The 12,291-nt window shown below is 38.0% G+C and overlaps 1 protein-coding gene across 1 annotated transcript in view; it reads right to left on the bottom strand.

The window, feature by feature from the left end:
- RBL1 (RB transcriptional corepressor like 1) overlaps positions 1–12,291 on the bottom strand; it is a 59,799-nt gene that overhangs the window by 39,869 nt on the left and 7,639 nt on the right. The window contains exons 3-9 of the mRNA XM_021688957.2: positions 8,298–8,498; positions 7,822–7,886; positions 7,590–7,718; positions 7,318–7,478; positions 4,689–4,738; positions 1,852–2,038; positions 646–812 (exon numbers count right to left, since the gene is read on the bottom strand). Coding sequence (XP_021544632.1) covers positions 646–812; positions 1,852–2,038; positions 4,689–4,738; positions 7,318–7,478; positions 7,590–7,718; positions 7,822–7,886; positions 8,298–8,498 — 960 coding nt within the window. The remainder of the gene's footprint in view (positions 1–645; positions 813–1,851; positions 2,039–4,688; positions 4,739–7,317; positions 7,479–7,589; positions 7,719–7,821; positions 7,887–8,297; positions 8,499–12,291) is intronic.

The raw sequence follows: 12,291 nt of genomic DNA on the forward strand, positions 1-12,291 counted from the left end.
GAGAGAGAGAGAGTGCACAAGCAGGGGGAGTGGCAGGCAAAGGGAGAGGGAGAAGCAGGTTCCCCCGCAGAGCAGGGAGCCCGATGTGGGGCTCCATCCCAGGACCCTGGGATCATGACCTGAGCTGAAGGCAGTTGCTTAACCAACTAAGCCACCCAGGCACACCTCTATATAATTTTAATAGGTACTTTCATCTGATTTTAGGTCAACATACTTTATGATTAAAATTTATTTAGGGCGCCTGGGTGGCTCAGTTGTTTAAGCGACTGCCTTCGGCTCAGGTCATGATCCTGGAGTCCCGGGATCGAGTCCCGCATCGGGCTCCCTGCTCAGCGGGCAGTCTGCTTCTCCCTCTGACTCATCCCCTTTCATGCTCACTATCATTATCTCTCTCAATAAATAAATAAAAATCTTAAAAAAAAATTTATTTAAAGGGGCACTTGGGTGGCTCAGTCCATTAAGTGTCTGCCTTCAGCTTAGGTCATGATCTCTAGGTCCTAGGATTAAGCCCTGCATCGGGCTCCCTGCTAGGCAGGGAGTCTGCTTCTCCCTTTCCCTCGGCCCCTCTCTCCTGCTTGTGCTCTCTCTCAAATAAATAAAATCTTTAAAATAATTTATTTAGAAAAATAATGATATTATACTTACTCAAAAATATTTATAAGTTGTTCACTTGGTGCATTTTTCAGTCCAGCCACAATACTCTGTAACCTGCTCACACTTTGAGTGGCTGAAGCAACAGGAGTAATGACTGCTTCTTTTTCTCGTAAATATCGCCGTCCTGTCAGTGGGGTAGAAGGTGCAAATGATGTTTTCTGTCAATAAAGAAAAATCTGTGAGATTAAAAAGTTACCCTGCCCTCATTACATGTTTTATTCAGTATATATATACCATCTTCTCTATTCATATTTAGTAGGACTTTTTTCCTCCCTCCTCTGGTTAACCGCCAAATTTTTACCAATATTATGCTAATAACATCCTTACATTTAAGTAAAACTTTTTCAAAGTACCTACTACCTATAATCTCATTTTATCATAATATTCATTTGAAATATACACATTTTCACTTTACATATGAAACAGGCACAGAGAAGGTAAAAAAATTGTTTAAGCTCACAAAGTTAATGGCAGAACTTGGACTGAAACTTAGGTTTTCTACCTTCTCGACCAGTGAACTTTCCATTAGACCTCATCCTCCAACCCATTTTACACATAAATACAGAATTAAGCCTTTACTATTAACAGTCAAGTCTAGCGTTCTATGGCTGAAGTTCAGGGAAAGCACATAATTTGTCATGGGTAGGAGAATAAACTAAATTTTAAAGCAACAGAACAGTGGCTATGGTGATGCAAAGAAAGAATGATAGGAAAGCATAAATCCTTTAAAAAAAAAAGATTTTATTTATTTATTTGAGAGCAAGAGAGCTCTCTCGTGTGCGGGGCGGTGGGGGCGGGGGACGGGGAGAGGGAGAGAGACAAGCAGACTCCCTGCTGAGCAGGGAGCCCGACATGAGGCTTGGTCCCAGGACCTTTGAGATCAGGACCTGAGTTGAAGTCAGATGCTTAACTGAGTCACCCAGGTGCCCCACATAAATCCTTTTTTATGTCAAAAACACCTACCCTACTGAAAAGCCCATTCTGGGAAAATATATCAAAAATATGAAAAATGTCAAGAAATGAGGTAAAAATACTAAATGCCATAGTTTTAAAAATTACCTTTTAAGGCTTTCATGGGAAATACAAATTAGTAGAAGAAACTCAAGATTTAACTTGAAAGATGCTTCTGTTGTTAGTAGAATCACACACAGAGAGAAAAATATCATTCAAGACTGAGGCCAGGCTAAGTTATATTACTTTTTCAAAGTGTTGTTGAAGATTACAGTCCACATTAGCTTGTGTTGTCAGTTTCCCTAATGGGGTGTCACCAGTGAACTTTCGAGGAGTTCCAATTTCCTCTTCTGCATCTGCTCCCAAAAAGATCCTCTCATCAAAATCACCAACAGTTAAAACATATTCTTCATACTCCTTGTTCACTGCTTTGCTGAAAAGAGATTTTATTTTAAAAAGATTTTATTTTTATTTTTCAAATATTTATTTAAATTCTAGTTAGTTAACATACAGTGCTATGTTGGTTTCAGGAGAATTCAGTGACTCATGACTTACAACACCCAGTGCTCATCATATCAAGTGCCCTCCTTAATACCCATCACCCATCTAGCCCATCTCCCACCCACCTCCCTGCATTGCCTCTGTTTCTTCTCTTAAGAGACTCTTATGCTTTCCTTCTTTCTCCCCTCCCATATGTTCATTTGTTTTGTTTCTTAAATTCTACATATGAGTGAAATCATAGGATATTTGTCTTTCTCTGCCTGATTTATTTCACTTAGCATAATATACACTAGCTCCATCCATGTCATTGTGAAAGGCAAGATTTCATTCTTTTGGATGGCTGAGTAATATTCCATTGTGTATATATACCACATCTTCTTTATCCATTCATCAGTCAATGGATATTTGGGCTCTCTACATAGTTTGGCTATTATTGATCATGCTGCTATGAACACTGGGGTGCATGTACCCCTTCAAATCTGTATTTTTGTATGCTTTGGGTAAATACCTAGTAGTGTAATTGCAGGATTGTAGGGTAGTTCTATTTTTAACTTTTTGAGGCAACTCCATGCTGTTTTCTAGAGTGGTTGCACTAGTTTGTAGTCCCACCAACAGTGCAAGAGGGTTCCCCTTTCTCTGCATCCTCACCAACATCTGTTGCTTCCTGTGTTGTTAATTTTAGCCATTCTGACAGGTGTGAGGTGATACCTCATCGCGGTTTTGATTTTTATTTCCCTGTTGATGAGTGATGTTGAGCATCTTTTCATGTGTCTGTTAGAAGACTTCATGGAAAGTCTTCTTTGGAAAAGTGTCTATTCTATCTTCTGCTCACTTCTTAACTGGATTACATGCTTTTTGGCTGTTGAGTTTGGTAAGTTCTTTATAGATTTTGGATACTAACCCTTTATCAGATATATCATTTGCAAATATCTTCTCCCATTCTGTAGGCTGCCTTTTAGTGTTGTTGATTGTTTCCTTTGCTGTGCAGAAGCTTTTCATGTTGATGAAGTTCCAATAGTTCATTTTTGCTTTTGTTTCCCTTGCCTCTGGCAACATGTCTAGCCAAGAAGTTGCTGCAGCCGAGGTCAAAGAGGTTGCTGCCTGTGTTCTCCTCTAGGATTTTGATGGTTTTGTCTCACATTTAGGTCTTTTATCCATTTTTAACTTATTTTTGTGTATGGTGTAAGAAAGCACTCCAGTTTGGTTCTTCTGTGTGTTGCTGTCCAATTTTCCCAGTACCATTTGTTGAAGAGACTGCCTTTCTTCCACTGGATATTCTTTCCTGCTTTGTCGAAGATTACTTGACCATATAGTTGTGGGTCTAAAGATTTTATTTTTAAGTAATCTCTACAACCCAACTTGAACTCACAAGCCCAAGATCAAGAGTTGCATGCTCTTCTGAGCCAGTCAGATACCCCAAGAATTATGTTAAGCTGCTAGAATAAAACTAAGTTACACAATCGATTTTATTTATTTATTATTTTTTTAAAAGATTTTATTTATTTATTTGAGAGAGAGAGAGTGAGAGAGAGAGCACAAGAGGGGGGAGCAGGAGAGGGAGAAGCAGACTCTGTGCTGAGCAGGTAGCCCAATGCGGGACTCGATCCCGGGACTCCAGGATCATGACCTGAGCCGAAGGCAGTCGCTTAACCAACTGAGCCACCCAGGCGCCCTCGATTTTTTTTTTAATATTTATTTAAGTAACCTCTACATCCAACATGGGGCTCAAACTCAAGACCCCAAGATTGAGAGTTGCATGCTCTACCAACTGAGCCAGCCAGTTACCTTCACAATGGATTTATTTTGACTTGAAGAAAGAGTTAGACTCCAAGGCCTGGAAAAGCTGATGACTTTCCGGTTTGTTTTTTTTTTTAAAGATTTTATTTATTTATTTGATAGAGAGAGCGAGAGAGTACAAGCAGGGGGAACAGTAGAGGGAGAGGGAGAAGCAGGCTCCCCGCCAAGCAGGGAGCCGGATGTGGGGCTCGATCCCAGGACCCTGGGATCATGACCTGAGCCGAAGGCAGACGCTTAACCATCTGAGCCACCCAGGCGCCCCGACTTTCCAGTTTTTAACTCTACCCACCTAACAATATCAGACGTTCCTATATGATTATGGACATGCTTCGCATTCACATACACAGCAATAATAAATTACTTTGAAAGATGAGCAAAAAGAGAGCATAAACTTAATCTGAAAACTAGCTGAACCTAATTAAGATGGGATCACTGAGGGAACAATAATGGTTTTGAAATATATTCTGAATTTGCCAGTAGTTGATTAATAAAAGAACATACACTCAAATACAGAAATCACTGGGTCTCTTTATAAGTTTCTCTGGAAGGAGCTCTTTTAAGTGCCAAAAGTTTCTTTTCTTTTTTTTTTTAAGTGCCAAAGGTCTCATAAAATATGTCTACTTAAAGACAACAAGGATTAGTGACAACCTCAGTCAATGCCACTAATGCAGAAGGAACTTGACTTTGGAGGAGTTACCTTGATATAATGTTCCACTTGACAAATTGCAATAAATCATCACTGACAGCCTATAATATGGCAGATACCATTAGTGCTAGATACTTACCTATTATCAGTAAAACTGGAAAGGTCCAGGAGGCATTCTCCTTTTAAAATCTGAGAAGAAAAAGTCATTTTTTGACATGTAATTAAGCAAAATAACATAGATACAAAAACATGACATTTATCTAAATTTTCACATTGGCAGTTGTTATAAATAATATACACACAAAACAGAATTACTGAATATTTCTTTTAAACCAGTAAAACCTATTTAGCATGCAAATAAAATATTTTAAAAATTTAAAGTCAATTTTTGAAAATATTTTTAAGTTAGCCTATGGCAGTGGTTTCTAAATTCTAGGGACATAAGAATCACTTAGAGATGTTTTTTTTTTTTTTAAAGATTTATCTATTTATTTAAGAGAAAGAAAGCATGCAAACAGGGGGGAGGGGCAGAGGAAGAAAGAATCTCAAGCAGGCTGAGCTTGGAGTCCAACTCGGGGCTCGATCTCATGATCCTGAGATCATGACCTGAGCCGAAACCGAGTTGGACGTTCAACCAACTGAGCCACCCAGGCACTCACATAGGGGGACTTTAAAAAAATGCAGATTGATGGACCTCAAGTCCTGAGCCGAGGCAGCATTTTATACAAATTCCCCAAGTGATTCTGAAAAAAGCTGTCCAATTTTAAACATTGGTCTATGGAGAAGGGAAACTAACATTGAATGATAATATGTGTCAGGCAAGGAAAGATTCAAAGGGAATATAGGTACTGTTGCTGGTGAGAGAAGAAAACTACACTGCTTATATAATATTTTCTTTCTTTCTTTTTTTTTTTTTAAGTAGGCTCCACATACCATACGGGGCCTGAACTCACAACTCTGAGATCAAGATTTGGATGCTCCACCAACTGAGCCACCCAGGTGCCCCTGTTTATAATATTTTCTATGCACCCACACTATTCTTAGATTACTACCATCAGGGTTGCAAACTCAAATGCCTTCAGTGGTCAGGGTTCAACATATCTAAATTAAGAGGACAGAAATCATACTTCCCATCCTAAAAGAGGTGGCCACCATTTAGCCTGACAACAGTTACCCATGCAGAAATTCATGTAGAAATTCCAACCCTGTATTGCCATAGCTTCTGACTTTTGAAAGAGATTCCCCCCCCCCCTTTTTTTAAAGTAGGCTCGATGCCTAGTGTGGAGCCCAACATGGGGCTTAAACTCATGACCCTGAAATCAAGACCTGAGCCGAGACCAAGAGTCGGACATTTAACCGACTAAGCCAACCAGGCACCCCTTGAGAGAGATCTTCATATTAAAAGTTTTTATGGGGCGCCCGGGTGGCTCAGTCGTTAAGTGTCTGCCTTCGGCTCAGGTCATGATCCCAGGGTCCTGGGATCGAGCCCCGCATCGGGCTCCCTGCTCGGCAGGAAGCCTGCTTCTCCCTCTCCCACTCCCTCTGCTTGTGTTCCCTCTCTCACTGTGTCTCTCTCTTTGTCAAAAAATAAATAAAATCTTAAAAAAAATAAATAAAAGTTAATTTAAAATAAAAAATAAAGTTTTTATATGTAAATTAAAATTGAATAAAATAAAAATAAAGAACACTCTACATAGGCCAAACAAAACATCTGCAGCCCATGAGTAGGAGGACGACTGTCCAAACTAGAATACTTTTGGAACGAAAGGAGGTGCTATAATAATTATGCTAAGACAACAACCAAAACCTAGATAATCCAGGCAAACCAAGATGTATGGTCATTACACCCGAGGGCCACTAGTGTGCTGCTTTTGCAGAGCACAAAAGATAATCCTTGAGTTCCCTTCAAAATTTACTTTGCTGGACATGTTATACAGATAAGGAGCCATGATACACACAGACACACACACACACACACACACGTGCACACACACACAGGAAGATAAAACTAGATACAAAAATTTGTGTAACAGAAGAACCACCCAGTTAGGTAAGACTTTATGCCTGAAGAAACATCTCATATTATCTACAAAGAGGGGAACCACAGTGATGACCTAATCCAATCCCCCCCCTTTTTTTTTCTTTTACCAAAGAGAAAACTCAAGTACTAGCTGGATTAAATGGCTCAATGTTGGGGAGGTAAGAAATTGAGACCAAGAGGAACAAGCCATTTCATAAACATGGAAATAGCTAAGTAAATTACTGAGAAAAAAATCCAGAATGCATGCAGGTAGCCTGCAAGTGGCTACAAAACTATAAAAGATTTTCTGCTCTATTTACATGGAATTAAAGCTATGGTTGTTATACATCATCCCATCTTTAGTAAATAGTCAGAAGTTATTCAAAATTGTGGCAGTAAATTAATTTACCCCGACCTTCTGCTTTTCATAATTCTTTATCAGGCTTACTCCAATGTTCTGTTCCTTATAATTCTTTTATCAAAATCTCTTACAGCGGTCTCTGCCAGTGCATTTAATTGACAGTACATATAGTTGGTCACAATCTTTAACAGCTCAGTTTTGCACATTACAAAAGATCATAGGGCGATTCTGCATCACAGCATTTTGCATCATGACAGAGACTGAAACCTGGAAATCTCGACCCCGAGTCCTATAATGCTGAGAACTTGCTTAAAACATTGTTTTTTCCTTTGGGGCTTTCACTGCTGACCCTTAAAAATCTTAGCCATTCACTTATAAGTACAGTACCTTTCTGTCAAAGAGTTTTGAAATATATGGCTTAAAGTAGTGCTCCTTTATTCCTTTTGCTTCTACTAGAAGTCCATCATGCAGTTCACACAGTACAGCAATGATGCAGGGAGGCTCTTCAGAAGCCCTAAAGTCAGCAGTATGGAAGTCAGATGGTAAACCTAGTTTGATAAGGTATCAAGAGCAAAAGGAAATGGTTAGAAGAATATGGTCAACTTTTAAAACTTTTTAAAATACTGATGACCAGTTTTCAAAAGTAAATAATGTCTTACCTTTAAATGATGGATTCAGCAAGTCACGTCTATTTGGGCATATAATGGCATTGGCAAAAATCAGATCCAAGCAGCACAGAAGTAAATGGTAAGAATTTACCAAATCATCTCCAATCATACGAAAATTACCTTTATAAGAAAAAAAAAAGACACGAAGACCAGAAACCTCTCATGTCAAATAACACCAAGTTCCCAAAGCAGAAATGTAAAATTATTGAAAGTATCACCTTACCCTTAGTATAAACAAAGAGTGTCCAACAGAAATTAAAGAGATCCTTAACACTGCAAGGAATCCTCCTAGAAAGGAAAAAATATACTTCTTAACGGACTAACTTGCTAAATATCACTCCACATTATCATTTAAATTGAAATAGCAAATATAAATAACAAACAGTAAAGTCAAATTACATGTAAAATTACATTCACAAGGGACAATTTATGGTTCATTAAATGGGCTTAAATAAATAAATCTTTCTAATCTCCATGAAATAATCAGACCATAAAAAATAAGTGGAAAAAAAAATAAGTGAAAATATTACCCTGAATTTCCAGATATAGTAATTATAAATGGGTTTTTTAAAAATTTAAATTTTTTTTGCAAATGGATACTTCTGGTAAAAAGCAGACTTTTAAAAATGCAAATTTCCAAAGTTTATAGCATAATTTGTATTTTTTTAATGTCAATTATTTAACAATTAAGGGTCTTACCTCTGCTTCCTGCTTCGTGGTAACTTTGGTGGCTCTTCATATGGATTTTGAAATATATCTAAAAAAATTGGCTCAAATTTTTTGAAAATTACAGTAGACACCTCAAAATTTCTTTCTAGCCTTTCTATACGTTCACGAAATTCTTGTGGCAGGTTTGACATGTCCATCCACTTCTTCATTTTACTAAAAAACTGTATTAAACTAAACAAAAAAAAGCAACTATATTTATTTACTTATTTTAAAAAAGCAACTTTAAAGTGAGTCCATATAATGGACAAGTTAACATTTTATTTATGCCTATGAATCTTAAGAATCTTATTTAAAAAAAAAAAAGAATCTTTACTTAAAAGCCTAAATTTATTAAAAAAAAAAAAAGGCAACTGAAAAACTTCACTCCCAAGTACTATGAAATTACTCCAGCTCCCAGAATCACTATGGGAATATAGATTTTGAATTAGTAGTCATTACATAAATGTCTTCTCCTATGCATGAAGTGATGGTACCTATCTACTTCTTTTATTCCCTACAGCACCTAGACAATAATTTGTATATGTATTACAAAGTAAATGTCAACAGACTGAGTTCACAAAATTAGTTTGAGGACAGACAGAATCTCCCAAATAGTGGATTGTGGAAGTTGATCACAAAGCACCAGACAGTTCTAGTTTAGGAATACAATTCAAGTGTTTGTGTTCCAGTATGTGGTTCCACCATCAAATATAAATGAAGAAGGTAGTACATAACCAGAAAATCACTTAATAGATTATTATTCCACCTTTCTGGCTTATTCAATTATGGGTACATTTTTTATGTCCCCATGTTAGTATGGTCTTAGACTGAAAATCTGTAGTGTTAAAGTTCATTTAAGTGTCTAGCGTTATATACAGAATGATAATTTTTTTTTTTAAGATTTCATTTTTAAGTAATGTCTATATCCAACCTGAGGCTCGAACTTACAAACCTGAGATCAAGAATCGCATGCTTTATACTGACTGAACCGGCCAGGTGCCCCAGAATGATACTTTTTTTAAAAAGGTGATGGAAGACATCGTCAGCTAATTATCCATAGGTATTCAAACTCCAGATATGCTGACAGAAATCTGAGAATCTAAGAGTCTCTTTAAAAGATTCTTATCAATAACAGCAACAAGAATTTTTTTTGCCGGGACGCCTGGGTGGCTCAGATGGTTAAGCGTCTGCCTTCGGCTCAGGTCACGATCCCAGGGTCCTGGGATCGAGTCCCGCATCGGGCTCCCTGCTAGGCGGGAAGCCTGCTTCTCCCTCTGCTGCTGCCTCACTCTATCTCTCTCTCTGACTCTCATGAATAAATAAATAAAACAAACAAAAAAAATTAAAAAAAAAAATTTTTTTTTGCCTTATAGGGACTCCTTATAGGAGACTTTGTTTTGGAGGCAGGGATGCTCAGCATGTGAAATTCTTTCCTTTGTTTGAGGAATTCCCCAGTTTTGAATCTTGCTATCTAATAGATAGATCAGCTTCACTGAAGTTAGGGTAAAGGAATAAAACCTGAGGTTCTTGATACATATTCGGGATTTTGAATCTGGAGCTGGTGGTGCAGAGAACTGAACAAGTGATAAATTCTTACAGGAGGATCAACAGCAATATTCAGCTATTAGGGACAAATACAGTGGCAACGTCCAGGGATGGCACTGCTGGCCATGTAAGTCCTGTCCTTGTTAGATGAATTCTTGTGATATGCTTTTTGGCTCTAGCCAGACTCATTTTGTTCCCTGATGTTTTCCAAGTCTATTTTCTCAAGTCATCCTAAAGACTTTGTCAGGTATTTGGGGCGCCTGGGTGGCTCAGTCATTGGGCATCTGCCTTTGGCTCAGGTCATGATCCCAGGGTCCTGGGATCGAACCCCGCATGGGGCTCCCTGCTCGGCAAGAAGCCTGCTTTTTCCTCTCCCTCTCCCCCTGCTTGTGTTCCCTCTCTTGCTGTGTCTCTCTCTGTCAAATAAATAAATGAAATCTTAAAAAAAAAAAAAAAGACTTTGTCAGGTATTCAATATCCTTTCAGTAAATTTCTTTTCTCTTTAAGTTAGCCAAAGTCAGTAGTTGGTATCTGTTTTTTATAAACAAGATGCTTGACTAATACATCCCCATATAAATCCACTGTATTTATTGCTATTTCTAGATTGCTGTTCTAACTTGGAACAAAGTACATCAGAATGTTTGGAAACAAAAAAAATTATAGCATTATTATTACTTCACCTATGAGTCTGATTTTTTAAAGTAAAATAAGCAGCAAAGTAAACTTCATAGCTTTCAAAACAATTCTGTTCATTGGAATTCTGTTGTAAAGAACACATTACGCCAGGGCGCCTGGGTGGCTCATTGGTTAAGTGTCTGCCTTCTGCTCAGGTCCTGATCCCAGGGTCCTAGGATCGAGCCCCAAGTCGGGTTCCCTGCTCGGTGGAGAGCCTGCTCCTTCCTCTCCTTCTGCCACCGCTCCCCCCCCCCCCACTCCACTCATGCTCTCTCGCTATCTCAAATAAATAAATAAAATCTTAAAAAAAAAAAAAGAATACTCCAATAAGCACATGAAAAGAAGCTCCACATCACTGGCCACTGGGGAAATAGAATATACCATTTCATGCCCCCTAGAACGGCCATAATAAAAAAGAAAATAACACGTATTGGCAAGGATATGGGTGAAATGGAAGCCTCAAACTCTGCTGGTGTGAACGTAAACTCGTGTAGTCACTTTGGAAAACAATCTGACAGTTCCTCAAAAGATTAAACATAGAGTTCCCCTATGATCCAACAATTCCATTCATACATATATACCCAAGAGAAATGAAAATATATGTCTACACAAAAACTTGTACACAAATGTTCATAGCAGCATTATTCATAATAGCCAAAAGGTGGAAACAACTCAAGTATCCATCAACTAATAAGTGGATAAACAAAATGTGGTATATCCATGCAATGGAATATTATTCAGCCATAAAAAGGAATGAAGTACTGATAAATGCCAAGGGCTAGGAGGGAGAAGGAGCTATTGTTTAATTGTTATGAAATTTCAACTTGGGAAGCTGAAAAAATTCTGGAGATGGATGGTGGTGATGGTTGCATGGCAATGTAAATGTATTTAATGCCACTGAAATCGGTTAGACGGTAAATTTTACGTATATATATTGTTTAAAGATTCATTTATTGGGGCTCCTGCGTGGCTCAGTCCGTTAAGCGGCTGCTTTCGGCTCAGGTCATGATCCTGGGGTCTTGGGATCGAGCCCCACATCCGGCTCCCTGCTCAGCAGAGAGCCTGTTTCTCCCTCTCCATCTGCCTGTCACTCTGCCTACTTGTGCTCTCTGTCAAATAAATAAATAAAATCTTTAAAAAAAAAATTCATTTATTCATTTATATAGAGAGAGAGCATGTGCGCGCTCACGCGCAGGTTGGGGGAGGGACAGAAGGAGAGAAGCACACTCACCGCTGAGCTGGGAGCCTGACACGGGGCCAGATCCCACAACCTGGAGATCACGACCTGAGCTGAAATCAACAGTCAGATGCCCAATTGACTGAGCCACCCAGGTGCCCTTATGTTATGTATATTTTACCACATACACACCCCGAAAACAAATATAGAGTAGGGATGGTAAATATGGGGAGTATGTCCCAATAGCAGCATACTACTGAATTTTAATGGTGCTCAAAAGATAAAAAAGAAAATCACTTTGTAAAAATTTTGTATCCTCAATGTTCCAATTAAAATGTATGAAAAATAATTTTTCATGAATGAAATATTAGGTTCTATTATAATATGAAAATAATGAATGAATGTCACCTTGATTTAAATCATAAGTTACTGAAAAACTTGTGGAAAAATTACTTCTCAATACTTAAAACAATGAGATGCAGACAACTTCTTTATTAAATTAAAAATTCAAATTGTACAACAGATACTACTTTTTAATATTACACTTAATAGCAAAAGAAATTTTTAGTTGAAACTGTTTTTTTTTTT

This window comes from Neomonachus schauinslandi, chromosome 10, assembly GCF_002201575.2.
Source record: "Neomonachus schauinslandi chromosome 10, ASM220157v2, whole genome shotgun sequence".
Classification (NCBI taxonomy): Eukaryota; Metazoa; Chordata; class Mammalia; order Carnivora; family Phocidae; genus Neomonachus; species Neomonachus schauinslandi.